The sequence below is a fragment of the Trematosphaeria pertusa genome, assembly GCF_010094035.1.
Source record: "Trematosphaeria pertusa strain CBS 122368 unplaced genomic scaffold BU26scaffold_17, whole genome shotgun sequence".
NCBI classification, from domain to species: Eukaryota; Fungi; Ascomycota; class Dothideomycetes; order Pleosporales; family Trematosphaeriaceae; genus Trematosphaeria; species Trematosphaeria pertusa.
The window spans coordinates 639,048-665,378 of NW_022987228.1; the positions used below are offsets into that span (position 1 = coordinate 639,048).

The 26,331-nt window shown below is 55.9% G+C and overlaps 14 protein-coding genes across 14 annotated transcripts; 7 read left to right on the forward strand and 7 right to left on the reverse strand.

Annotated features, from left to right (window-relative positions):
- Positions 1–786: 786 nt before the first annotated feature.
- On the forward strand, positions 787–2,765 carry BU26DRAFT_117693 (Glucooligosaccharide oxidase). Its single transcript, XM_033819476.1, has 2 exons — positions 787–1,352; positions 1,401–2,765. Exons 1-2 carry the CDS (start codon positions 1,016–1,018, stop codon positions 2,558–2,560), a joined length of 1,497 nt encoding a protein of 498 aa, XP_033678440.1. The 5' UTR covers positions 787–1,015; the 3' UTR covers positions 2,561–2,765.
- Positions 2,766–5,556, reverse strand: BU26DRAFT_117687 (Mis6-domain-containing protein). Its single transcript, XM_033819475.1, has 7 exons — positions 5,400–5,556; positions 4,976–5,351; positions 4,852–4,923; positions 4,668–4,791; positions 4,417–4,584; positions 4,086–4,361; positions 2,766–4,035 (listed from the first exon to the last, which is right to left on the reverse strand). Exons 1-7 carry the CDS (start codon positions 5,458–5,460, stop codon positions 2,971–2,973), a joined length of 2,142 nt encoding a protein of 713 aa, XP_033678441.1. The 5' UTR covers positions 5,461–5,556; the 3' UTR covers positions 2,766–2,970.
- A 773-nt stretch (positions 5,557–6,329) lies between these two features.
- On the forward strand, positions 6,330–7,324 carry BU26DRAFT_117732 (uncharacterized protein). The gene has a single exon (XM_033819479.1). It carries the CDS (start codon positions 6,537–6,539, stop codon positions 7,218–7,220), a length of 684 nt encoding a protein of 227 aa, XP_033678442.1. The 5' UTR covers positions 6,330–6,536; the 3' UTR covers positions 7,221–7,324.
- Positions 7,325–7,344: 20 nt separating this feature from the next.
- On the forward strand, positions 7,345–7,923 carry BU26DRAFT_437131 (uncharacterized protein; the record flags this gene model as incomplete). The annotated part of the gene is made up of 1 exon (XM_033824216.1): positions 7,345–7,923. One exon carries the CDS (start codon positions 7,345–7,347, stop codon positions 7,921–7,923), a length of 579 nt encoding a protein of 192 aa, XP_033678443.1.
- A 1,077-nt stretch (positions 7,924–9,000) lies between these two features.
- BU26DRAFT_509950 (uncharacterized protein) lies at positions 9,001–9,517 on the reverse strand (the record flags this gene model as incomplete). The annotated part of the gene is made up of 2 exons (XM_033827184.1): positions 9,001–9,254; positions 9,343–9,517. The coding sequence occupies 2 exons, from the start codon at positions 9,515–9,517 to the stop codon at positions 9,001–9,003; spliced, it is 429 nt and encodes a 142-aa protein (XP_033678444.1).
- A 460-nt stretch (positions 9,518–9,977) lies between these two features.
- BU26DRAFT_405220 (uncharacterized protein) lies at positions 9,978–10,433 on the forward strand (the record flags this gene model as incomplete). Its single annotated transcript, XM_033822850.1, has 1 exon — positions 9,978–10,433. A coding segment is annotated over one exon (456 nt), but the record flags the coding sequence as incomplete, so codon positions are not given.
- Positions 10,434–11,885: 1,452 nt separating this feature from the next.
- BU26DRAFT_117827 (uncharacterized protein) lies at positions 11,886–13,512 on the forward strand. Its single transcript, XM_033819480.1, has 2 exons — positions 11,886–12,164; positions 12,220–13,512. The coding sequence occupies exon 2, from the start codon at positions 12,291–12,293 to the stop codon at positions 13,410–13,412; it is 1,122 nt and encodes a 373-aa protein (XP_033678446.1). The 5' UTR covers positions 11,886–12,164; positions 12,220–12,290; the 3' UTR covers positions 13,413–13,512.
- On the reverse strand, positions 13,498–16,254 carry BU26DRAFT_523748 (uncharacterized protein). The gene is made up of 3 exons (XM_033830123.1): positions 16,173–16,254; positions 14,414–15,946; positions 13,498–14,182 (listed from the first exon to the last, which is right to left on the reverse strand). Exons 1-3 carry the CDS (start codon positions 16,224–16,226, stop codon positions 13,613–13,615), a joined length of 2,157 nt encoding a protein of 718 aa, XP_033678447.1. The 5' UTR covers positions 16,227–16,254; the 3' UTR covers positions 13,498–13,612.
- Positions 16,255–16,748: 494 nt separating this feature from the next.
- On the reverse strand, positions 16,749–18,437 carry BU26DRAFT_466084 (mitochondrial carrier). Its single transcript, XM_033825214.1, has 6 exons — positions 18,017–18,437; positions 17,928–17,952; positions 17,843–17,870; positions 17,699–17,786; positions 16,907–17,579; positions 16,749–16,850 (listed from the first exon to the last, which is right to left on the reverse strand). Exons 1-6 carry the CDS (start codon positions 18,093–18,095, stop codon positions 16,796–16,798), a joined length of 948 nt encoding a protein of 315 aa, XP_033678448.1. The 5' UTR covers positions 18,096–18,437; the 3' UTR covers positions 16,749–16,795.
- On the forward strand, positions 17,875–18,804 carry BU26DRAFT_117927 (uncharacterized protein). Its single transcript, XM_033819482.1, has one exon. The coding sequence runs from the start codon at positions 18,207–18,209 to the stop codon at positions 18,762–18,764; it is 558 nt and encodes a 185-aa protein (XP_033678449.1). The 5' UTR covers positions 17,875–18,206; the 3' UTR covers positions 18,765–18,804.
- Positions 18,733–19,229, reverse strand: BU26DRAFT_117855 (uncharacterized protein). The gene has a single exon (XM_033819481.1). It carries the CDS (start codon positions 19,100–19,102, stop codon positions 18,845–18,847), a length of 258 nt encoding a protein of 85 aa, XP_033678450.1. The 5' UTR covers positions 19,103–19,229; the 3' UTR covers positions 18,733–18,844.
- Positions 18,974–21,118, reverse strand: BU26DRAFT_523751 (putative citrate synthase). Its single transcript, XM_033830124.1, has 7 exons — positions 20,968–21,118; positions 20,849–20,913; positions 20,709–20,793; positions 20,609–20,656; positions 20,496–20,556; positions 19,894–20,449; positions 18,974–19,846 (listed from the first exon to the last, which is right to left on the reverse strand). The coding sequence occupies exons 1-7, from the start codon at positions 21,085–21,087 to the stop codon at positions 19,357–19,359; spliced, it is 1,425 nt and encodes a 474-aa protein (XP_033678451.1). The 5' UTR covers positions 21,088–21,118; the 3' UTR covers positions 18,974–19,356.
- A 783-nt stretch (positions 21,119–21,901) lies between these two features.
- On the forward strand, positions 21,902–24,955 carry BU26DRAFT_523752 (uncharacterized protein). The gene is made up of 5 exons (XM_033830125.1): positions 21,902–22,469; positions 22,541–22,886; positions 22,956–24,007; positions 24,056–24,260; positions 24,307–24,955. Exons 1-5 carry the CDS (start codon positions 22,353–22,355, stop codon positions 24,516–24,518), a joined length of 1,932 nt encoding a protein of 643 aa, XP_033678452.1. The 5' UTR covers positions 21,902–22,352; the 3' UTR covers positions 24,519–24,955.
- On the reverse strand, positions 24,955–26,210 carry BU26DRAFT_523753 (lysine decarboxylase-like protein-like protein). Its single transcript, XM_033830126.1, has one exon. It carries the CDS (start codon positions 25,897–25,899, stop codon positions 25,234–25,236), a length of 666 nt encoding a protein of 221 aa, XP_033678453.1. The 5' UTR covers positions 25,900–26,210; the 3' UTR covers positions 24,955–25,233.
- Between the last annotated feature and the right edge of the window lie 121 nt (positions 26,211–26,331).

Consider the following 26,331-nt stretch of genomic DNA (forward strand, 5'->3'; position numbering starts at 1 on the left):
GCGAGGCGGCCGATGCGCCGAAGACTCGCTTTTCTCGGAAGTGACGGAGTGGCTGACAGGCGCGGGTTGTGGAGAAAGCGCCCCTAAAGGCAACCCTGTGCCCGCCGCACGTCGCCGCACACAGGGCCTTATATATTGCATAGCCATTATTGCATGGCCAAATGCGACATTCTTGCGAGAACGGCGGGCTGCCTTGCTGCCAATGGCGAATCTTACCGGGGCGCTGACGCTTGATAGGAGGCTTATTTGCGGCACGTGGGCTGCGAGACTCGGAGCCTGGTGGGTGGAGCTCTGGCCCTGTAAGCTCGTGTTTCTGGGATGGTGGCAGGGCAGGGTAGGGGGATTGCCGGAGTGAGATGTGCACTGTACGGCGTGGTTGGATTGGCAGTATGGCGCAATGGGGATGAGGGATTCCTGGGGGGGCCCGGATGCGAATGTGGGTAGGGCGCTGGTAAGCTTGATTGATGCAGGTACGGGTTGGCTGGGACGCACTTAAATGTTGATCTTGCCCCGTCTTTTCAAGAGCCATCTTCGGATTCATCTCTCTCCTACGCATCTGTCTGCATTTCACGCTTCTCTTTTCTGTCCTCACGCTCTATCTACAGCCTGTCCCCTTTTGTTTAATTTCTAGTCTTGGGGAGCGAGCTCTCAACGCGGGCGCTTCGTTCCTTCCTTCCTGGAGATACCAAGGTCTGCCTCTACTCTGCTCCTTCCGTCTATTCGCCTGTCAGAAAGCCGCATTACGCCGTCTGTACGCCCTCCTGCACCCTCACCCCACGTGATCGGAGCGTTTGGTTACCTAGGGAGGGGAACCTGGAACTGCTGTCTTAATCTTACCTTCACCGTGGCTCTCGTAATAAGCGAGGTTCCATAAGGCCATACGACCGCCAGCTGTTCTCTCTCCTCCTCCTCCTCTCTCTTCTCTCCTCTCTCCCCGAGTCCTAGATCCAGGCTGCGGCACTCAACACTTCCCTGCTTTCGGTCCCGCCCCCTCCTGTCAGAGTTCACAATCAACATGAAGTCCACCGTCTCCCTCCTCGCCACCGGCTTCCTTGCCGCGTCCCTGGTTTCCGCGGGCCCAGCTGTAGAGCGTGCTGCAGCTACTCTGTCGGACTGCTTGAACAGCAAGAGCGTGCCTACCCGCTGGATCAACTCACCGGACTACGCAGATCTGGCTGAGCCGTTCAACACTCGACTTCCCTACAAGCCCGTCGTTATCGTCCTGCCTGAGACAAACCAGAATGTCCAGGACGCCGTTGTCTGCGCTGCCCAGTTCGGCGTCAAGGTGCAGGCCAAGTCTGGGGGTCACTCGTATGCTTCGTTCAGCAGTGGTGGCCAGGATGGGTCGATGAGTAAGTCCGCATTCCAGTGAGTGAGGGAGAATCACTAACATGCCGCAGTGATTGACCTCCAGCCTATGCAGAACATCAAGCTGGACAAGTCCACCAACATCGTCAAGGTTGGCGGAGGCGTGCGTCTCGGAAACCTAGCGCAGGGGATCTGGGACCAAGGACAGCGCGGTCTCTCTCATGGTACCTGCCCCGGTGTCGGCATTGGAGGCCACTTCACCCACGGCGGCTACGGCCACACGTCTCGCAACTGGGGTCTTGCTCTCGACCACATCGTCGGCGCTGAAGTAGTCCTCGCCAACGGCACACTAGTGAACGCTACTGCGTCTCAGTACCCTACCATCTTCTGGGCCGTCCGCGGAGCCGCTGATTCCTTCGGCATCGTCACTAACTTTTACCTCCAAACGCACGAGGCGCCCAAGGCCATTACCTATTTCTCCTTCCAATGGGGTACCGCGCTGTACGGCAGCAAGACTAAATTCGTGAACACGTTCCTGCACGTCCAGGATTTCGCCACGAATGCTTCGGTCGTCGACAGCCGCATTTCGTTTGGCATCTATCTCGATGGCGTGGGCGCGTACAGCCTCAGTGGCACTTTCTTCGGCACCGTCAATGAGTTCAATACCAAAATTAAGCCCGAGTTCCTCCGCACCCTGCCCACTCCCGGAACCGTCATCGTCAAGTCTTACGACTGGATCGGCTACCTGACACTCCTTTCGGACAAGGATACCATCAAAGAACCGCTCACCGGCTATGACGAGCACGACAACTTCTTCGCCAAATCCATCACCGTGCCCGAGCGAGACGGCCTGAGCAAAAACGCCCTGGGCGCGTTCTATGACTACATCAAGAAGGGCACCTCAGCTTCCTACTTCGTAATAATCAACCTCTACGGCGGCCCGGGCTCTCAAATCAACAACAAAGACACCTCCTTCGCCGCCTACAACGATCGCGACTCGTTGTGGGTGCTGCAGAACTACGGCGAGACGGCCGCGAGCATCGACTTCATCAACGGGCTCAACGACGTTATCATCGGGGCGCAGCCGTACACGCAATTTGGCGCGTACTTGAACTATGTGGATCCGAGCTATGATGCTGCCACTGCGCACGAGCTGTACTATGGAGCGGAGTTGTATGCGGAGCTAGCGTCGTTGAAGAAGCAGGTTGATCCGAAGATGGTGTTTTGGAATCCGCAGGCGATTGGGGCGTAGAGTGCGAGGAGATTGGTGAATATGACGATGGAGGAGGCGGCTTAGCATGGCATGGCAATGGCGTTATGTGTACAATGTCTGGGATCTATCTCTCTGGAGGGGAAATGATTGCAATTTATGGTTTACTACGGTTCTAACCTCATCGTCCTTCCGTGTTAACTTGTATGGGTCGGTGGTCATGGACACCGAGGCTGCTTCCTCTGCAGGAGTGACCGCTACTTCGTGACTACACTCTATGTGTATACGTCAAGACCGGATTTGAATTATAGAGCCCAGGATGATGTCTTTACCTATCCAACAAAGACTCGATGGAACCTTGCAGCCAACTATAACAAAGCACAATCCGCATTCCATCCTTGTCAGCAGCCGCTAGACTTCGACCTAGGAGCCAGAATGCCGCGACGCCCCTCCTACGCACCGTACTTCTTCTTCAGCGCATCTGACGAAGCAAACATAAACTCCTTAAGCCCGGCGCAGCCCCTCTCCTCCAGCCACTGCAACACATGTACACGATAAAGCTCCCAATCGACGTCCACCCCGCCGTTCCGCCTCAGCACATCCAGCGAGCGCTGCGAAACAGGGCCCTTGTGCCAGTTAATCGACGACCTATCGTATCCCCGGGCGTCAATCTCCACTGCTTCGAGCTGCCTCCATACAGCAGCAGATGAGGCCGCCAGCATGGGGTTGTTCGAAAGGCCAAAGGCAGTCTGGATTGCGTATTCGCGGTCGATGTCTCCGAGATAGGTGTTGAGTGCCTCTCGAAGCGCCGGGTCGCAGAAAACGCCGGATGCTTTGTCTTTTCCCTCTGCGTCTTTGGAGGCGACAAGGGCACGCGAGATCCAGAGCAGGTTGTAGATGTCGCGGAGGCAGCAGTTGATCGCGTCGACTATTTCTTGGGGGTAGAAGTGCCTGATTGGCCCTGGGTGTTTGTTGAAAGCAGTCTTGTAGGCGCCGATCATGCCGCAGACGCGGGAGAGGGTTGTTGCGGAGGGGGAGAGGGCGAGCGTGTAGATGAGGGACATGGGAGGGAGAACGATGGGGATGCGGTACGGCGCTGAAGAGGTGGAAAGGAGTTCGTAGAAAGTGAGGATGGACGATGTTATGTTGGAGCCCCCTGAGCTGAATGGTAGGGAGAGGAGGAGGGAAGTCGATAGCGAGGAGACGTGCGAGGCTAGATCGTGGAGGGCACGCTGATCGGGGGTCGCGGTTGCGGGACCTGGTCTGCGTGGTTGGGGGGAGGCTTGGTTCATCCATTGTCGAAGCAGGTCGGTGTAGAAACGTAGAAGCTGGTCATAGCACTCAGGATGTTGCCCCGTAACGGCTCGTTCTGCGGCGCTCAGGTAGGATGCATATGCATCTTGGAACGGTTGAATCTGGATGCAGGAAAGGAGGCCGAGGATCGCGTCGATGTCTTGCAGGCCGTCCCAAACGAGCAGGTACTCCTTGAGGAACGCCTGCACGACCGGTGAAAGGCTCTAAAAAAAGTCAGTTCAGTTCTTAGTAGCCACCTCGCGGGGTAGCTTACCTTCGTATACTGTGCGTGCCTGAGTAGTCCACTGAGAATCTCCGAAAGATACAGAGGATCTGGCGTTCCTGCCTTCACTGCCTCATATTGCTCCTCTAGGCAGGTTGAAAGCCATAGCTCGATGCGTCTCGATGTGATCGGCGAAGACTTCAGGTCGACGTATTTTTGGAGAAGCGGATCGGTGAGGAACGAGATCAGCTGGCCCGGCGGCTCTATCCTGTCGAGCTTCTCCACAAAGTCCTCCACGTTGTCGATCCCTTCAAGGGTAACGGATGTCTGCAGCCTCCCGTGAGTGGATGCTGATAGCCCGAGATTGCTATGTCCTACTTACCTCATTCGTATGATAGGTATGCACGTCTGGGATTGCCGAGATTCTGCCCCTCTTCGGTCCTTTTCTTAGAACCTTGAACCCATTGTGTTGCTGAGTGCCGTCTTCATTCGCTGCAACGCTCCGTTGCTGTATAACTAGAAGTCTAGTCCGCCACTCGGGGTCGGGTAGCTGTGAAGTTAGTCGTCGGTTTGAATCGGTGCGACGGTAACGTGTTACGCGAGCAACTATGCGAGCATCAAGAAAGGACTAACCGGAGGAAAGGAGTTGCGGCTCGTGGAAGTGCTTCCGAGAATGATGTCCGGATAGTAATCCTTGTAGATGCGGAGAAGACCTTGGAGGGCCGGCTCGTTACCAAGACTGCGGGAGAGCTCCAGCCTGCGATCATGTCAGTAGCCGTGTCGAAGACATGATCGCCGGACGCATGAGGAAGCTTACAGCTGCTGTATCCTGAACGGCTTCACATGCTTCCGGCGAGTAATGAGTGAGAGCAGATGGCATAGAGATGTCCTAGTAGACTGAGCATACACCGATATTGGCTTCGGACTTCGGCGATGCGCACCTGATACTGATCATATCCAGCATCCCAAATAGCACGCCGTACAGGCGAGGCAATACATTGGGGTCATCGATGATCTCGTGGACGATGGTAAGCCACTTGACGAGGCCGTTTTGGGAGCCAGGCGAAGGCTTGCCTTTGCCTTGGCCGAGTCCGCTCACGACAGTGACCACGACGTCTGCGGGTACGCGCTGGGCGGGATAGAGGTTCTTGACGAGCGTGGTTACACTCGTCTGGTCCAGTTCCGTCTTCCGCGAGGCGATCTGTACCACGGTTCGCAGAGAGTCCTCGTCGAGCCCTTTGTCGAACGCATGGCGGCAAATGGCATCGACGACGGCTGACACTTTCGACGCTCTCTGCTTCGCCGGCGTTCTAGACGCTGGACCGGTCGTAAGCAGCCGCATGAGTGATACGAGGGCATACTAACCTCGCTCCAGCGACTCGAGCGCGTCGTGCAGGACCGCGGGCCGCTCGCCTTCCAAATCCATGAGCGGCGGGCGTCGAGCACGATGGATCACGTTACCCTTCCTCCATGCACGCAGTAAGACAGCGGTCAGCGGCGAAAGGAGGCAAGCGGGCGCGCTGGACGGTGTAGTCGGATCGCGTATGCCATGCCTCCAGGGCTACTATGTACATCGGAGGCGCGCTAGCCGCATTGGGGCGATTAGGTCAGCACGCACCCCGGATTCGCCCACGCCTCAGCTGCCTCGACCCACGTTCTGTGTCGCCGTCCCAACCTCATCGCAGCCAGCTCGCACTGCTGCCCTTCAATGTCACCTCAACCACAGCTCTTGCCGCACTCCATCGCCGCCGGGCGCGGCGGCGTGTAGGCGCGGCGGGCGCACAGCGCTTCGTCTCCCACCCGCGGTTCGCTCGTATGCGCCCAATTGCTGCACTCAATCTCGCTGCAGCAGTCACCCGCATATGCCCTTGGTCACTGGGCGCCATTTCCAGCTCTCGTCTTCCGCCGCCAGCTGCCATCGCCCGCCTGGATGACCATGTTACACAGCAAGCATCGATTGATAGTCTCTCGGCTCGCGCGCCCTTGCGGCGCCCTGAGTGGCCCATTCGCCTCGTAAGCCAGCGATCAACTTGCAACGTTGCTGCAGAGTCGGCTCGAATCGTCAACAACCCCCGCGCGCCATACATATTGACGATACCTTACATATGGCGAATCCTTTGCACCAGCTTCCTTCCCCGGTTACTGGCTGCCTGCTTTAACACTACTGGTCTGGTTTTTCGGCCCACAGCATGGCGGCGTGGCTTCTCGTCCCGTTGCGCGTCCGGCCAAGAGGGTGTACCCTCGGTCAGGAGGATGGCCATGCTCCTTCCATCACACCAACATGTAAGCTTTCCACATTTATCAGTCTGTCCCATATTCCACTGCTCGGAGCCACCTTTGGCATGTGAAGCACCAGAGTTGCCACTATGGCCGGGCTTGCCCCTGTCCTTCTCGCGAGAGATACCTAGGTACACTTGCTACCCAACAACCTCCTCCATCACACGGCTATCTATCCGCTAGACTCGGATACCTTTTTGCGTAACCGCGCCGCACTGAGGCATTATGCCGTGTGTCAGCTGTAGTTTCGGGCCTTTTGGAGGCATTGCCTTGCAGCCGCCTGCCTCCACTGACCGACCTGTCCTTGCTTGCCGTCCTTGCTTTTTTATCAGCGAATGGAAACATATGTGCCCAAGATCTCGTACTACCTTTCCTTCTCTCTCATGCCGTAGCACCATTAAGATCACCTCCGATATTATTGGCATTATATTTTGGAAGGTTCTTCCTTATATTAAACGTCCCAGATCGAAAGATAATCGCAGGAACCATCAACAAGGCCACGGTCCAGTTTGCGATCCGCCAGCACTTAATACATCAAACTTTGCCCAACAACTCCATGGATTAAGGCTGATATCTCTGGGTGGTGGACTGTTTGTCCTCTCTTGTTGGCTGTATTCGAAACACTTTATTTTGTCATACTGCTTCATCCTTCTGGTGGCGATACCACATTCGGCTCGGTCGTCGTTGACGGGAAGCCCGTTGAGGCAGCAGTCCAGCCTTCCCGCCTCAAATCAACGGCCAATCTTCGATACTATCCGAAAATCCGGAAGCAAATGTAGAAAAAAACTCGTCCAGATCCATCCCTGCCACCGCATTGGACAAAAAGGGCGTCGATACCGAAACTGGATCCGCTCCACCCTCACTATCACCTGTTTTCTTTGGAACGTCGCCCATCGAGGCTGCTTATGACATAATCAGTCAGTCCACTACGGTCATCTCTGAAAAGACGTCAGGTCCCGCTACCAGAATGGGCGAGCGCAAAGTCAGAACCTCGTTGAAATTTCCAAAGCCTCACTCGGCACACACTCGCAAGATGGCCTCGCCATCCCCTGGAGTGTCGAACCTTACTGCACTTCTTCAGAGCGCCTCCACTGCGGGCGGCGCGACTTTCGTGAGATGTCCTGCGGAGAGCCTCAGCCGGCTTCGATCCCTCAACGAAGCCGAAATTATCACTCTTTTCACCCCTTTCGTTCCTCACCCGCCGTCCACGGACCTGGCAAAGAACATGGATCCTTTCGAGCCTCTGGGGAGATCCCTCCCCAGACAAGTGCGCCACGTCCCATACCGTCTAGACCACGGGATGACACAAACTCACACCGACTTCCTCCCCGCGAGCGGGGCCATCATAATCGTAATATGTTCGACCGAGAACGTCACCATGCACAACCCACAAGCCTTCGAGCAGCAAGTCAGATTCGCACGAGACGTTGTGAAGAAGGCGGAGGAAAACAAGGCGCTTCCCAGCGTACCCGTGGTCTTGCTCCTCGTTAGCAACGGCCCCTCGAAGTCGAGTCACGAAGCTGCCGTCAGAGACTTCCCGGCATTGGTTACCGCGAACGACTACACTCCAGCTGCCCTTGCGAATGCAGTCCGCGTCATGTTTGGAAAATAAACGACCGTTGGGATACCTCGCCGTTGCGTCGCCGTAACGACGGAGGGGTCATGCAGCACAGCGGAAGGGAATTATCGAGGCGAGCCCAGGGTTCTGCAGACGGTCGATGCCGGTCCGTCAAAATGGTGTGTTTGGTGTAGGATACGTGGATTAGGGTCTCACTTGCTATCTACAGCTTGCTGTAATTCGTTCCTTTGGTTGTCAATGTTTAGTCCGGTATGATGTAGGATACTACGGGGACACATGTACATTTCGGCCGTTGTATGATAAGAAATTTCCCACGCCGCTGTCTATAAGAGTAAACGTGTTCTATGTCAAGCCCTGTGCTGATCTCCCAGCGACCTTCAATGTTCTCTCACTCCTATCGTGCTTCCCTTCGGTACTGGCTCGGTCGCATCGACTGTCGTCTCAGCGCACGACCTGCCGTCCCATCCCATCCCCCCTGATCCTTTGTTTTATGCCGATCTGCCACTCCGAGGAAATGGATCCGGGTCGCTTCAGTGTGTCATTCCAAATAGAGTGGTACGTAATAACAAGAGGCCTGTTTCACGCCTCAATCAATCCATTGAACCGCAGTGATGGGGTGCTGCCTGCCCAAAGGGGAAACCACACAACAACAACCCAGAAGAGACATGGAGCCCATCGAGGAGGGGCGATGGGAGTGCCCAACGCAACGAACAAAACGGCCCCTTTGGAGCTGATGTGCAGCAATTGACGTAGGTAAATACATTAAGATTAAGTAGTAGAGTGACCTAGCAAAGCGCTCTAAGGTGGGACGGCCCGTCCGTCGCCTCAAGTACAACCCAACACCGCCCATGCAACTATTATAACGGCGGTCCATGCTATCAATCACAAGGAGACGGGTATCCCAGCCACGCATTTTCCCAAGCGAAACAGAAAAGCAGGCAACTACCACCTTATGCCAGCTCCTAACCCTCGCTCGCCTCACCACATCGGCAACATTAACACGCTATATACCGCGCGCAATCGCAGCACTTCCATAGTTCCGGAGACGAACACGTTCCACAGACGCAATCTCGACGCAGGTACAGCCGGATATGGGAAAGGGGGGATTTACTACGGCTCCATGTAGCCTCTGCCTTGGCCGGCCAGCGGCCCTTGGTGTAGGGGCTCCTTGCCGAGGTGCGACGCGGCTGTTGCGAAGGACGAGGTGACGATTTGCTGGCCGGCCTTGTTGGCAGCGGGGCCGAGCGTTTCTTCGTCGCCCGAGAAGTAGTAGAACATGCGGTTTGCGATGAGGAAGAGGTGCTCGGGGAGGTAGAGGGAGGCGGCTATTATGAGGAGCGAGAGGAGGAGGAAGAGGATGGAGTCTAGCGGTCGTTCGTTAGCAATTTGTATGTCGTGTCAAGCTTGAGGGCGGAAGTCGCGTGCTGTGCGATTCGAACGGGGTAAACGCACTGAAGATGAACTTCTCGGTCGGCGTGAGCATGTACAGCGAGAATGTGACTTCGTACTGGTACCGCTTCCGCTGTAACCAGCGCAGCAGCGAGGACGGGTAGAGCATTGCGGCAAGGAGGAGGGCGGAAGCTGCAGCGAGGAGGATGACGGTCGATACCGAGGCCGAGTCGAGCATGCTGCGGCGCAATTCTTCCGGACAATTTACGGCGCGTCGTCGGCGATCCGGAGGGCGGGGAAGGTTTGGGCACCCGGATCCCCAACGTCGTTTGAGAGCGAGGTTGAGCGCGGGCTGGGTGTGGTAGTACGACGGCACGTTCGTTCGCAAGGCGAAGGGAGCTGGCTGGGCCGCCGCCGGGAAAATTTTGGCCGCTCCGGATCCTAGTGCCTTATTGATGCCCGCTCCGAAGAAACCACGAATTCGGTGCGAAAAGGGGCCCTGGAGCTGGATTCGGATCAGCGGCATAACGGCGCAGCCCTGGCGATTATATCGAAGGCTGCACAGAAACTTCCATGCGTCATGCTATCGTGATGCCCCCGTCTATACCCGCCGCAACCTTGATTCGACATCAATGCCTCTCCTCCCGTCCATCCTCCGGCTCCCACGCGCCCGCTCCTCCGCCGCCGTCCTCCGCACTGTCGCCCGTCCCTTCTCCACGACCCCAATTTCCGCTGCGAAACAGCTGCCGCCGCGGCGCGTAATCCCCGAATCCGAGATTGAAGAAAACTTCCTCAAGGGCAGCGGGCCGGGCGGCCAGAAAATCAACAAGACGTCTTCGGCCGTGCAGCTCAAGCATCTCCCCACGGGCATTGTGGTCAAATGTCAGGACACGCGGAGTCGGAGCATAAACAGGAAGACGGCGAGAAGGTTGCTTCAGGATCGCATTGAGGAGCTGGAGCTTGGGGAGGATAGTCGGACGGCTGTTAAGGCGAGGGCGAAGAGCAGGAAGAAGGCGTCGGCCGATAAGAAGAAGCGGAGGAAGTATAGGCGGCTTGCTGGTGCCAAGGAGAGTGAGCAGGAAGATGGCACATTGGAGGGCGCTGAGGATTTGGAAGATGCTGAGGGTCAGGCTCATGCGGGGTCCACAAGTGCTGGGGAGGCAGAGGGAAAGCTGGATGAGAGATAGGTGGTGATACCTCCGGCTCTATTTGGATTCACGAGACCGAGGTGGCAGGACATGAGCATCATGCTATGGCAACACGACTGGCGTGCAGTTCTCAGCGCCGCGGCTTGCTTCAGACGACGCCCGCCCACGGCCAATGAGACAAGAGGCACTTGTACGGTACGTTACCGCTCACAAATGGATAATAACCTAAGTAGAAGACCCACCGTATGTATAGCATCACGGGCATGTCTACCTGACAGGGTGACAAATCGGCCGTTGATAGGTGTAGGAGAGCGTCCACGAGGTGCAGCTTGTTCTGGACGCATTCCTCATTCTGGAGTCTGCATAGTCTGGCCTGGAGGTCTTCGGCGGATAACGCAAGATGGACTTGTCGGAGTAAAAGTCGCTGAAGGCCTCCAGGATAGCCTACCTAGGTAGACGGATGCAGATTCCCCATTTGGCATCAGCTTAGCTGAACAGAGATTTCTAGGCCAGCTAATAATGACCTCTCGACGTAGTGTGGGCTTCCACTCCTCATCCTCGAGCTCCACAACAAGACGAGGCACGACGGCATGCGTTCCCAAACCCTTAAACCCAAACGCAGACATCATCTCTCTTCCTCAACGCATCGCCAGCAGCAATGTCATCAATGAAAAGAAGAAACCGGCAGAGCAGCAAAAATTACGCCAGTGAGGCCCGCGAACGAGACTCAAAGCACCACCACTCCCCGCTGTGCAATGGAGGCGATAATGCTTGGTCGAGATCATTCTTGATCGATCCGACCCCAGCAAGGTAAGTATGAGAGGAGAGAAGGGGGCGTGGGAGCGGCGAGCTTTTATGTTGGAGCTGCAATGGCCCTAGCGCGCGGCACGTGGACGAGCTTTGCCGTTTTCGGGGGAGCTAGGCAGTGGGCGAGGAAGCGCGGTGGTGCCTGTCGTTCCTCACCCGGATTCCCAACACCATCGTGGGAATGGCAAGTATTGGCGGTATTCTCACTAATGGCCCAGGACATCGACCTTCGGACTCCGCCGCAGGGTGCTCTCACCAGGGCTGTCCTACTCATTGGAGTACCGCGTTCACTGCGACTAGGAATGCCCCTACATTTGAAGGCGCAACGTGTGGCATTCTTCCCCGAGGTCTAGAAAGATATGCACTGTTTAAACGCTGGAGTTCAAGAGCTATAGAAGCCTATCTCGGTCATGCTCACTTGGTACGCGGCCTACCGTTTTCCCTTACCAAACTGTCAATTCGTTTCGCGCCTAGAATTACCTAGGTAGCGCTCACGACGAACCATGGACTACCACGCAGGTGTTTTTTATTTTAGGAAAAATCAAAATGGCTACTTAGCCATGATGCCTAAGAGTGCAGGTCACGGCTTTGATTGAAGGAAATATATTCAGAGGCGATTCCCCAGGATTTTGCTTCGGCCAACACGGTCGCCACCGCGAACGCTTTAAAGCCTGCAGCACTTCGGGAGGGGGTATCAACCGTTCTAGTTTTGGATGAGTGGGAACCTCTTCGTTCGCGTGGTGCACCGTTGGGCGTGGTTTGCTGCGCGACACGTTTTGACACTGACTTGCGCCGCCTGCTGAACAAGATTGGAACCCCGAACCGAACCTCCACGGCAACACTGCATCCCATGGTCCATCAACAAAAAGTCCTCCAAAAGTTTCTGCTCTGAGAAAATTCTGCCTAGGGTACCACATATATAAGAACCGTGCAAGTATTTCTTTTTCATCTTTCGTCTTTCTCTTCTCTAATCTCCATCGCTCAGTCCACTGTTCTTTCGAGAACAGCATTCAAAAGCACTTCACGCTTTACATATTCTCTGAACCGACCTTCGCCATGGCTTCTCAGCAGCATATCGACGAGAAGATCCGCATAATCCCGTGGGCAGATAAGTCCACCGTCGAGTGGCAGCGCAGACCTGCTCAGCAATCCACCACGCTGGAGCAGACCGCCCAGTCAAAAGCCTCTGTCGACAACCTCGCGGACGACAGCAGCTGGCCAGTGCTACTTGAGCCCCGTACAACTCTTTCAGAACCCCCCACACGGCGCCTTGTCTGGAGACTCCATCCACGACCGAAGGCCTGCAGCCCCAGCAATATCGACCCAGAGCGCGCTTTCACCTGCTTCTCCGCCCTCCCCAGCGAGCTCCGCCTCATGATCTGGCACGAAGCCTTCGACGCGACATCCACGCTGCGCCCCCCAACCATCCGCCAAATCCCCCATTCTCCCTACATGGCCAAGGAACCATCCCCAGTCCTGACGCGCGTAAACCGCGAGTCCCGCAGCGAGTCCCGCAAATTCTACAAAATCCAAACCATCACCTTCCTCGAACTAAGTCCCCCAATGGTCCTGTTCTTCAACCCCGGCGTATACACGCTCTTCCTAGACACCAAGCCGCGCCCCGAGGACTATCACCCCCGGCACCCAGCAGCGCGCTGCTACTGCGCCGAGCAAGCCGGCACCGTGGAACCATGCCTCTGCACCATCGGCCGCCAGACGCCAATCCTCTGGCCCGCGCACCTGCCCTCCCCGCCGCCGTGCCCCTGCCCCCACGCCTCCCTCATGGCGCGCCAAATGCACTTCCTCACCCTCTTCTACGCAAGCGGCACCCGCCGCATCGCCCACATCGCGCTGCACGTCCACGCCACCGATCGCAAGTGGGCCGTGCAGCTGCCCGTCTGGCTGTCGATGGCGTTCTGGCACGCAACGCGCGTAACGTTGGTCGTGCACCCGGAGACGAAGCTGCCGGATCTTGCGGAGGCGTGGAGTGTGTACCGCGAGCCGTTTGTGCAGTATCGCCGGTACAGCGGGTGGAGTGCCAATATGAGATTGTGGGTTGCGGATGAGGTGTGGCGGTGCTGGTGGAGGTTGGGGGCTGGTGAGGCGAGGACGGATTGGAGGCAGGAGTCGAGGAAGGGGGCTGTTAAGTTGGATCATCTGTTGGAGGCGGGATTGTAGGGGACTGCGGACGGGGTGGGTGTTGGTTTGATTGGTGGGGGCTGTTGTACTCACTCGGCATTATACACATGAAAGCTTTATAGTCCATCCTCGAAGTAGGACCAGATTGTGAACGCTAGTTTAGTCCCCAAGATCCAAATGATCGTACCCATATACTGTGATTGAGATACTCTGACCATCCGCCGTAGCCTTATCAACGCCTACACCACCAGATCGCCCAGATCGGCCGACCCATCCTCCCTGTACTTCCCAAGCTCATAACTATACACAGTGTGATCATGATACATCAGCATCAGCCGCCATCTCCTCGCGCCCCTATTCCTCCCTTCTGTCCCGCTCCCATCCCCGTCGCTATCTGACGGGTCGAGCATACCTTGCACAGGCCCAACCGCTACACCGACCAGCCTCCTTCCCCATGAATCCTCGATGACGTTCTTCCCATCGCGGCGCACAAAGGGCAGTATATGATCCAATCGGAAGCCGTATAGTGGCCGCTGAAGGCCTTCCGTCGCTTTTGTCAAGCTGAAGATTCCGGCGCGACCGGCGGGAGTAGCAAGGATCAGAATACCGAGCTCTGGGACTTGCGTCACATAGCAGTAGCGATGGTAAGAGGCTGCTGGGGGCGCTCCGCGCTCTAGCTCCTCTGGCGGGTATAGAGGGTTCCGCATTGTCATGATTGGATCTGAGAGATCGCCGGCGGAGTCGAAGGGTCGCTGGAAGAGGTAGATTTCTTCCTTGGTAACAATTACGCAGGGCTTGGGTGGCTGAGGCTATTGGATGTCAGCTATATTCAAAGTAAAAGAAGCACCGTCATTCAAATGAATGGGCCACATATTCGCAACTGCCCTCGAAGCAAGCGCGAGGCATTCTAACAATATCCAGGTCTGGCCTATTGTTTAGAAGCCTCCGGCATTCGATAGAGGCAAAACTAGCATGTGTTGATTTTCATCTGCCGGAGGCTTCCAGGGGTGACTTTGGGGAGAAGACGGCTTTGTACTTACCTGGTCCCTAAAGCTCTCAGATGTGGACAGTTCGCAATATGGTAATTTGATAGGTGCGGTTGGCGTTGGTCTAGGAAGGGGCGGCAGTCCTGCCGCAGTTTCGGCTTCGATAAGTTGTAGTAGATCATCGGGTGCGTCGGAAAGTTGGGACATATCATCAGATTCGTCGTCTCCGTCTTCGCCTTCGTTGTCGTCATTGAGCCACGTAGCTAAGACTACATGGGGAGGAGCGGGAACTTCAGGTACAAAAAGGGGCTCATCGGGTGGAGGGTGTGTCTCGCCCTCGCCACCCTGCGCATGTTCGTTGTTTGAACCAGGGACGTCTTCCGCCTCGTGCGTTCCTGAAGCGCTCTCGGGCGACGGTTGATGTAACAGTTGACCCGTCAGTTGAGCGGTCGCATGTGCCTGATCCTCTTCCTCCTCCTCCTCCTCCTCCTCTTCTGTATCGGATAGAGGCATGTCGTCTGAGCCATCGCTAGATGAGTCATCGTTTTGACCCAGAAAACCAGGAAAAGGGCCGCTCTGCCTCGTCGTAAACCGGGGTTTGAGTTCAGTGTTGTCCCAAAAGCAAGGAGCAATTTGGGTCGGCCCATCAGGCCCGAAACCTGGTCCTAATGCCTCCTTGAACGAAGTGCACTGGTGGCAAGACCGCGGGTCTATGAACAGAGCGGCCCAAGCGGCGTGGGGTACTGATTCTCTGTTCCGACATCTGCATGGTGTGGGGACTGTGGTTGGATCCTTGACGCTTACGCAATGGCCTAATTCAAGTATCCTCGCAGGCACATCTGGCTGGTGGAGGTCCCAAAGGTGATTCGCACCGTCTATCGAACTGCTATAGAGCCATCTTCCGGATGGGTCCAAGCCGCTGTTATCGAAAGACACTGCAGGAATGTTGGTTTGAGCGGTAAGGGTGATGACATGATCGCGCCTTCGAGGATGCGGAAAGTCCCCTTCTTCCTCGCTGGATGTGAAAGCGCTCTCCGTATTGAGAGAGTCGTCAGAGTCGGATGCTGATGTGCTTGCCAGTGCATATGCGAGCACTGTCACTGAATGTGTGTTTGCGCTGATCGCTATCAGACGCGCCTCTCGATGAATGGCTAATCCCCATGCGCTGCCGCCAACGTTACGATGCAGAAACACTCGAACTCGGCCTTCATCAGCCGGTTCGTCTTCGCCGTCCGAAGAGTGCCGTCGACATCCGATCGCGCGATGGATTTCGGGTACGCGATATCCGATAACATCGCCATCGTCACACGTTGCTAAAAGGATCTCCTCTCGGCCTAGAAAATCAACATGAAGTCGTGTGATGGAATGGGGATCAGCCGGGTCGATGCCGGATTCGAGATCAGGAGAAGAAACGGGCGGGTGCAGAACTAAATCAGCCTCTGCCGAGATGCTCTGATTGGGAAAACTTGGCTGATAAACTTGGATAGTGTCGATGCAGGCGACAAAATAGAGGTTGAAGACATGAGATAAAGCCGTAAGCTCACATCTCCAGGCTTTGATCAACGGTTGAAAGTGAGGGTCGGGGAACTATAGCTGGTCAGCCTAGGTCTCGGCTTGCCGCTTTAGGAGGCGTTCTGGGGATCATTTCTGAAGCATCGTGCAACTCCACTCTACAATAGGGGACTACTCAGCCTGGAGACTGCCGGGACTTGGGGTAAACTCCAACCATTCCCTTTCGCGTGAAGCCAAAACACGTGTAAACGTAGAGCAAACAATGCTGGGAGAGAGCAACAGCAAAGTCGAGGAAACTCACCCGCCGATATCCGACCTGCACGTTCGTCTGAACACAGGAAATAGGCTTGAACATGTTGGGTCCCTCATCCTTATGATGGTGGTGTGAGGGTGTTGTGGCAAGCAGGCTTGACTTGTTGAAGGTTGATGAGTGGTGCGTGACGTTGAGCAATCGCTATAAGGCTGAGCACGGACCAACCGCAAAGGGACTGGCGTTTAAGGAGAATTTACTGCACGAATTTCCAATGTCGGGGTCCTTACGGCTGCACTGGCGAGCATATGCTAATGCATACTGTGCAGCCATTCTAATAGCCACATCACTTCGTCGTTGGCGCTCAGTATGTTCACAGCCACATACATAGGATCACGCGTCTTCTTAGCACGCCAGGCAGAGGAATCAGATGTCTCCCTTCAAACAGTGATTTCTAGCCTTTCGAGCGTTCGACTAATCTATCAAGAAAGAATTGGGTGGTCTCCAAGGCCCGCAATTCTGCGGGCGCTAGCGGAGGCAAGTCTACGCAGCAGTAATCATGCCGGAATCAGACCACCTAGAAAATGTCAAGAACCTTACGGAAGCCCATATTACAATCCATTTCACACAGTAGCCGACCCGATAAGAACCCATCATATACCAACCAACGCCGTCTAGTGCTTAGCCGTAACCTTGTCGCCAGTAAGCTTCTCGACTGCTTCCTTGGCACTATTACATCGTTAGCAGACGCTCCTCTTAGAGAACGAAGATATAAGAGCACGTACACATCTCCCAAAGCAACCATGCAAATCGTCTGCCAAACGCCAAGACCGATTCTAGGAGTAACGCCACGGTACAGACCCTTCAACCCATTGTTCGAATAGATGTACTTCGCCGCCTTGCCCACGGTCAAGTTCTTCGGACGGTTCGGATCGACGGTTTTCGACTGCATCTCGACACGGATGACCTCGATAGGCTGGTTCCAAGCACTCAAGCCGCCACCGAGCGCAGACGCGAGAATCTTCTCCATAACGCCCAGCTTCTCACCCTGCTCCTTTCCGGTGACCTTTCTGATGCCAGTCTCCGCAACACGTGAGAGGCCGAACCGCGATCCCCAGTTCGTGACCTGGCGGACGGCAACAGCGTTCACTCCCCGGTTGATACCGCGAATGCCCTCCCTACGCCAGATGTCCATGAATGTCTCTATAGTGCCCGGAGGCTTCATGCCCGCCGCCGCGACCTTGTGTTTTGTGATCTCGACTGTCTTCATGCAGGTACAGAAGCCCATGGTAGCATAGGCCTGCGCAAGACCACCAACCATGCCGCCCGTGATGCCAGCTACGAAATTGGGGGCGCCGAAAACTCGAGCGTGGTATTCGGCTTCGGAAGCGACGAACAGGAGGACAGCGCCCTTGGTGGAGGCTTCGATCCAGGCCCACGGAATGAGACCCTGGTAGACTGTAGAAGACTCGTTTTAGCTCCAATCCGGGCTTGCGCTGGGAGCGCTCCTAGGGCTGCGGCGATGCGCCCAGCTAGGACAGCCAGACGCCAGGAGCTCAGGATAAGGCAAAACTCACATCCAAGAACACCACCGCGGCTCCAGATGCGCCCTATAGCCCCGGCAAAGCCGTCGGACCTATTCGCCGCCATTGTCGTCTTCGTCACCTACAAGGACAGAGTCAGCGAGGGGGTTCGGAGGGTACGTAGACAGGAATACGTACTTCGAGGGGTTGCCCCAAGGTGGTGACTCTGTAGGTCTCCTCATCAGTGTCTGTTTTCGCGTTTGCCTCCGTCGTAGACGCTTACTCGAACATGTTCAACCCAGCACCCACTGTTCCAAACCACCCAGATTAGCTTCAATTCGCATTGTACAAGGCGATAGAGGTCCCACTTACGCAGTAAATTTGAAGGTTTTACTGGCTTCTTTTCCGGTACGGCAGGCACGCCGGCGACCTGTGCTGCGGGCGTGCTCATCTCTGGGTTGTGCTGTCGATAGGGGGCCGGACCGAGGCAGGAGGGCGCGTCTTTCGCTGGGACGGTTGCGGGGGTAAGAGAGAAGGTAGGAGATGCAGAAAACGATGTGGAATGGGGGGAGTAGAAAAGTTCGGAGCTGAGCCTAGCGGAATGAGAGCTGCGAGAGGCCCGGGCTTTTGGGCGACCGAGCTGTTGATTGATGATGCCAAGCCTTACGACGCTCGGAAAGCGCGACTTGCAGCGCTCACTGTGCGGCTTCGCGATATTACTTTTTTCTCTCGCAAAGAAGCAATGCGCGCGACGATAAAGGGGACTAGACTACATCACAGTGCTGTCCTTGTTTCCAGGGTGCGGTTGCACGCCCTGCTCAACAATGAGCACCCGCCGACGGCGACTTTGTTGGTGCTGATAGCGGCTCCCCAAAGGGACCTGGGCGTCGGCCAACGCTCAACAAGCCGCGGCACACCCATCGCGAGGCCATGTCAGCCTCGAAAAGGCACTGCCGGTATCGCGCCCTCACCGCCATCGGACATTGGAGAAGACCCGAGTAGTTTTCTTCCAGCCCTTGCTGCCGGCCCTGAGCCCTGGCCAGCCACACTCTACGCCTTCAAGCCATCCCGAGCGTTCGGCAACCGAAGACGCCGTCTGATTGTGCACCTTAGGACATAGGTAGATGTACATTGTACTCCGCAAAGGTAGCTAACGGGGCCCAGGTTCGGCTTTGCGTTGTCTAGCAGTTGATGCTTATTTCATAATATTACTCTGATCGCAGCGCGGCTTTTGGAAGAGCGCAGCTGAACGACATCCGTGGCGGTCAAAAGTGTGGCGCAAAGGCCGAAGCAACATAAGCACATAAGCAGCCAACTATGACGAACGGATTTGATTCTGTAAAGGGGGGCTCGAACTCCCCCGGAGGGCTTTCCGTATCCATTGAGCCCTTGTGAAAGGCACTGAAGGCCTTCAGGCCGTCTCTTCCTGCCGTGGCCTGGATGAACAGCGCTATTCATTCTCGTCCTCTCAGGTAGCGCAAACAGTCCGAGCAACAGTTGAGAACTTTTCAGGCATGATATTGGTCGCCAGTCGCTACTAAAATGGTACTACTACAACAAAGACAGACCAAATGAAAGCTTGATGCATGCTACACCAAAACGCGCCCGATCCCTATACCTACATTCCCTAGTCTAGATGGTACACATGAACTCTTTCCTTGAGCCACCACTCCAATCGCTTTATTACAGCTACCCGTCTCCGCGTAATCAGCTTACAAAGTGGCACCGACCAGCTTAGCGTACGCCTCAGTGCTGAAGGACTTGGGCCTCTCGATGGGAGCGCCGACGGCACGGTCGATGATGAGCTGAGGAAGCACACCAAGAGCGCGGGAGACACCGAAGAGGACAGTGTAGTAGCCCTGCTCAGTGAGGCCATAGTATTGCAGGAGAACACCGGAGTGAGCGTCGACGTTGGGGTAGGGGTTCTTGGTCTTGCCGTGCTCCGTGAGGACACCAGGAGCAATCTTGTAGACCTGGCTGACGAGCTTGAACATGGGGTCGTCGGGCAAGTGCTTCTGCGCGAATTCGCGCTGGGAGACGTAGCGAGGATCGGTCTTGCGGAGCACGGCATGGCCATATCCAGGAACGACCTGGCCGGCCTTGAGGGTGGACCATAGGTAGTCCTTGATGGCCTGGTCGCTGAGGTCGTTGCCAATGGTCTTCTTCATCCTCTGAAGCCAGACGAGCACCTCCTGGTTAGCCCTACAGTGGGTTAGAATAGCTCAAGATGATGAGTTTCAGCAACATACAGTCCGTGAAGGGGTCCAGCAAGACCGTTGAGACCAGCAGCTAATGACAGGTAAGGAGAGCTGAGAGCGCTGCCAACCAGATGGGTAGTATGTGCGCTGACGTTGCCGCCTTCGTGGTCGGTGTGAATAGTGAGGTACAACCTCATCAGCTCGACGAAGTCCTTGTTCTCAGCGAATCCGAGCTGATTGGCCAAGTTGTAGGAGTAGTCCTTGTCCTTCTCGATAGCAGGGACCCTGCCATCCTTGTAAATGTTGCGGTAGATCTTAGCGGCGATAGTCGGGAGCTTTGCGATAAGGTTCATGGCATCCTCGAAAGTGTGCTCCCAGTATTGGGATTTGTGCATTCCCTTAGCGTACGCTTTAGCAAAGTTCGACTGGTGCTCAAGAGCAGTGACGGCGAGCGAGAACTGGGCCATCGGGTGGAGGTCATTGGGGCAGCGGTCGATCAGCTCCTCAACGAACTTGGGGACGTCCGAACGGGCTGCCCAGTCCGCGGACAGGTCGCGGACCTGCTGCTCGGTGGGGACTTCTCCCGTCAGAAGAAGCCAGAAGAGACCTGCGGTTGTTAACGGGGTCAAATCGGAGACAAAACATTGTCGTACCTTCTGGGAGAGGCTCAGCGCCGTCAGGGGCCTTGGGGAGGACCTGCTGGCATTCGGGAATCTGCGCAACGTAAATATATCGCCTGATTCACACTTCGAGAAGCTCCACGTACGGTCTTTCCACGGAATCGGATACCCTCCTCAGAGTCCAGGACTGAGCCCTAGCGGTTGTAAGCTTATCTTCGATGTGGTAGCTGAGCGGTGCTCGCCTACCTCCCAGACGAGCGACTTGATCCCGCGAGCACCGCCGTAGACCTGGTCAAGAGTGACCTGGCCAATGACATCGTTGCCGTGCTCTCTGTGATGTAATGTCAATGCTGCGCAGCGGAGGCCGTAGACGTGCGAGGGCGTACTTTCGGAGCTTCTTGATCTTCTCGATCTCACCGGGGAGCTTCGCGGCGAAGGCCTCCTTTAGTGTCTGCGATTGAAGCTGTCAGAGATGGTTGCGAAGCGTTTGACGAAGGTCCCGCACCTGGCTCTTGCCCGTTGAGTAGCTGCGGAAGCCATTGAAGACGGCAGCAGATCGCAAGGGCGCGGCGGAGGGGAGCGTGGAGCGCAAGGCGCTCGTGCTCAATCGCAGCGCGGAAGCCATTGGGGATGAGAGTCGAATTGGGCAACAAAGGGGGTGTGGAGAAGGATGGATGAGCAGAGGGGATGGAAAAAATTATTATGTGCTCGGGATTGGGAGCTGCGATGCTCGGTCTTGAGCATTGACCAGCCTACGGAAGTGCGGCGTCATTCCCAAGGGCCAACGCCCCAGCGATCCCGCTTCGCTCGCCGCAACACTCTCGGGGAACTCGACTCTGGCTCTCCTCACTAAGCCGACGACACCCCGTAGTACGGCGTGCCAATCATGGACCCCTTTCTCGTCCCTTGCGCAGGCGCGCACCCAGTGAATCCGCAGAAGGCTCATCAATCGGTGCTCCAGAGCCTCCTTGTCGCTCCGTCTCCTCTGCGTTTAAACTTTTGCCGATCAGAACTTAATGTCGTTCTTGGTACCAGAGCAGTGCTCCACTGAGCACCTGCGTTGGAGACTAGCCGCAGCATCCGCGGTGTAGATTGATTATTCGCGCTGGGCACGTCATCGCCACAGATTGCGCTGGCGCGGTATTTTCTTTTGCCGAGGCGATGTACAGTACACAGTTACCAGTAGCTGTCCAAGATTGGCCTCGCGTACTTCATATCTCCTCAAGTCACATTGCATCTCCAACCTCTCCGCGGGCCGATGATTATGGGACAGAACATTGATATTCTACCAAGGCGCAGTGAAAAGATCTTGCAAGAAAGGCCCCTAGGGAATCGCGCATGGACTGTTTCTAAGTAGAGTCATGCGCACGTGATCGTCGCTTACATAAGACGCCAAGTGTCGCTCCTGCCGGATCTTTGCGACAGCACCTGCGCCAGCTCCTCACCACACCACACACCACTCCAACACAGCTGCTCAGCTTTAGACATTCCATCATCCATCCATACTCAACTGCTCTTTGACTCTCTGTCGCTGCGACCTTCGCCGCTTCATGTGACAGCTCGCATCTCGCTTTCACCTTGGTCGCGCTTGTAGGTAAAACAGCAGCCGCCCACTCAGCTCGCTCGAGGACAGCGCCATCCTGTCAATATTGACCGCCTGCGCTCCTGCACTCAACTCGGTCAACTGTTCGCCTTCGTACTACACTCTCCGTGTCACCTAGACTATTCTACACCGGTTCTAGCTAGAGAGGTCGAGTACCACCCAGTCAAACCGGCGCGGTTGCCCATCTCAGCGCCCTCACTCACGCGCTCTTCTCTGTCTACTGCATCCAGCCGCGGAAAGTTTCTTTGCTTTATCGTCGAGTCTGATCTGGTGCACCTAACCTAATCATGGCAGCGATGGAGGAGTTGGAGACGCTTCTGCAGTCACTACAGGCGCTGAAGCCGCCAGGAGTCACGAAGACCAAGATTGACGCCATCACCGCCAAGTGCATGGAGAACGTCCAGGTACGCCGGCTCTCCGGTCGCCAATTGCCCTTCCATTGAGTCCACGCTAAGTGTCTGGTTTTCCCTTCTAGTCCGATGCGACCGTCGTCCAGAAAATCGTCCAGCAGTTCAAGAACAGCCCTGCCACACATAAGCTGGGAGTGCTATACGTCGTAGATTCGATATCCCGCCAGTGGTTGGAGCGGGCCAAAAAAGCAGGCCAGGCGGTCTCCAAGAACGCTGCACCGGGCACGTTTGCTTCGGGTGTGCAGAAGATTGCCGATGTGTTGCCGGCCTTGATGACCGATCTCGTCCAGTCTGCGCCGGAGAACCAGAAGGAGAAGATCTCGAAGCTGCTCGATATCTGGGAGCGTGGGCAAACATTCCCGCCCGAAATGCTTGCCGGCTTTAAGCAGCAACTAAACAACCCCAAGAACAGTAAGATTCGCCTACCATGCTCTCCAGGTTTGCTCCCCATTCGGGCTTCATCTGACTGCGTACCCCCAGATACATATACACCTCCCGGTAGTCCACCGAACGTCTCTACTGCTGCGTCCGGCTTCGGTGGGCAGACTAATTTACAGAGCACAGCTCCCGCGCCAGCGCCAGTGTCAGTTCCACAAGACGCGGGCGCTCTACTTGCTGCGCTTGCGGGCTTCGGACAGCAAAATGTTCCAGCTAACGCTATGCCTCCAGCGCCACCAGCGCTTCCATTCCAGCAGAACATGATCCCACCCCCGCCTCCAGGATTTGCACCGCCTCCGCCGGTCGCGCCCAATGGACAATCCGCAATACAGCTCCCACCTGGCGGACTTAATGACCTTGCAGCGGCAATTTTGCAGGCTATGACTACAGGCGCAATGCCAGCAGACCAAGGACTTCAAGCACTGACTGCCCTATATGCAGCACAAAACGGGGGTGCTCCCCCTCCGCCACCTCAACCTCCAGCTGCATCGCAAGCACCGCCCGTGGCTCAGAATGGCAACGAGCAAGATCGATATGAACAGAACGGCAGTAGATTCCGGGACCGTAGCCGATCGCCTGACTTCAACCGCCGCCGCCGGTCTCCCATTCGTAGATCACCTCCACATCGTCGCGACAGCCCAACTTACGGTACTTACGATCCCAATGCTGCTACCGAAGGGAATATGGTAACCCGTCATGAGCGTGGCGAGCGTGGCCGCGGTCGCGGTAGGAACCGTGGTGGTCGTAATGATCGTAATGAGTACCGTCAGCGTACACCCCCTCCCCCTCGACGACAGCCCAGCCCGGCTAGCAGTGCCTACCGTGGTAGTTCGTCGAAATTCATTGATTGGGATCAGTCTATGCCCCGTGACCATATCAAGGTTCTCAGTCGCACATTATTCGTAGGTGGCGCTGGTGGAACTGAAGATGAGATACGAAGTATCTTCAGCCGGTTCGGTAGAGTTCAGACTTGCATCGTCAACCAAGACAAACGGCATGCATTCGTCAAAATGTTGACGCGCCCTGACGCCGTTTCCGCCAAGGAGGGTATGGATGCCATTCAGGATGCTGCGACTCTAGCAAAAGCCCGACAGGTAAGAGTAGAGCACACGCGAGGGGCTGACAGGTGCTAATATCTGCAGACTCGATGGGGCGTCGGCTTTGGTCCTAGGGACTGTAGCGACTACAACACCGGCGTTAGCGTGATACCGATCTCTCGACTTACTGATGCCGATCGCAAGTGGGTCTTGACAGCGGAGAATGGCGGCACCGGAGGCCGGCCCCTTGAGGGAGGCATGGTGATTGAAGAGCCTGATATCGAGATTGGCGCTGGAGTATCTTCCAAAGGTGCGTTGTCTTCGCGAAGGTGAAGCATGCTCTAACATATCTATAGCCATTAGTCGACGGGTCCCACCGGATGCTGGACGCGGTGGGCGTGGAGGCTTTGGCGGCCGTGGCGGGTTCGACAACGGACGGTTCCGTAGACAAGACCGTCCTCCAACCCATGAGCCCCGTCATATCTCGCCACGACCTGAACCCGTCGTAGCAGTACCGCCTGCGGTTCCTGGCTTCGGTTTCCAATTGCCCGGTATGCCTGGATTCTAAGCTTACCGACGCCTCAACCCACTTCATACGTTTTTCCTCCACGGCAGACGCACTGTAGGATTGCTAGCCATCGGCCGCAATCGGCATTTACCCTACATCGTCACATTGATGCTTCTCGGCTCTCCGGGGCCGATCTCATAGCGAAAACATGATACCAGGGATGTTTTATCTGCGCCTATTCTACCAATTCCCTAGGAGGCTGTTCTGGAGCATATCTAACATGGAGACTGATTTTTTTCCGAACTCCAATGCATTGCATGGCGTAGAGGACGATATAAAGGGACAGCGACTCTGATTTGGAGCCTAGGCTTCTTTCACATCCCTCGAATAACTGGGCCTGCACATGTATATTTATGATAGTATCTTCTAAGTTCTAACCTCGACATCCCATCCGGCTGTGGGCGTTACAATGAAAAGCAATGGCAACTTCAGAATTACACTTTTGACTTCCTTGTTCATTTCGTGATGAGTCTACATAGCCACTAAACTCCCGTCCTCTAAAAAGTATCTATTGTGACATGATTAATGGACGACCAAAACCTTTCTCTACGGGATGATATCTTGAGCCACAGCGGTATTGCTTGCTTGCGGGGATTTGAGCCCCGACTCATGCCGCTTCGACCCTTATCATATCCCTCTTCGTGTGTGGTCGGAACCTGTATGGAAACCAGCATGTGTTAAACTTTATGTGGCCGGCAAGCCCGCCATAGCCTGATCAACCTGAATCCCAGGTCAAGTTGAACCTGCCTTCCGCGTTCGTATACTCCTTCAAGCATGTAATTACTTCAGCTGCATCCAACGCCTCTACCAGAATGCCAGCATTCGTCGGCGCGATGAAGCCAGAGCTAACCGCGTTCTTGACCCAAGTCAGCAGTCCGTCCCAGTATCCGTCCACATTATACACAATGACGGGCATGCTGTGAATACCCAGCTGGTTCCACGTGGTGACTTCCATAAGCTCTTCCAGCGTGCCGTATCCGCCGCTCAGCGCGACAAAGCCGCCACCGGGGCCACCCTCGATGACCTCCCGGGCCATCATCTGCTTTCTGGTGTGCATGTCCTTGACCAGTGTTGTCTTGCCGTAGATGGCTTCGTCGATTGTGTGCGCCGTGGGGTCGTTCGGGTCGTGCTTCTGCTCGTATTTGACGAGGGGTTGCGGGATGATGCCGTGGACGGCAGAGGGGCCGGAGAGAGAGACGAGGGTTCGCGCTACTTCGCCCATGAGGCCTACGGTGCCGCCGCCGTAGACGAGCTTTATGTTGTGGGCATGGAGGACGCGGGCGAGGGCGCGGGCGGCTTCGAGGTGCACGGGGGAGCCGCCGGCCGAGGCGCCGCAGAAGACACAGACTACGGGCTGCTTCGTGGTCGAATTGGCGGTCATGGTGGACTTTGTAGATTTGAAAAAGACAGTTGATAGAGAGGCTAAAGGATTGATTGATTGGATTCCCCCGGTTCGACGTTGTTTGCTGGCCGAGAAGGGCGTTCAGGAATGGAATGGTGGGGTTATATCAGAATTCAATGACGTGAACTGGAGCTAGTAGGGACAGAAGAAAGGCGAGAAGGAAAGTTCGGAAAGCGGGAATGGGTTCATCGAGGGGAGCGAGCGTGCCATTTATACCGTCAATGTTAAGGCATTCCCCGAAGATTGCCGCATGATTGATTTTTTGGCGGAGTCACATCAAGCCATGATGCAGCAGGAATGCGGCTACACCATGCCCCTCGCACGCGTGGTTCCAATCGCTGGACGCGAGATCTCCCAGAAGCCGCGCTACGTCCCAAACAGGTCGCTCGTGCTTGGCATATCGCCTTTGCA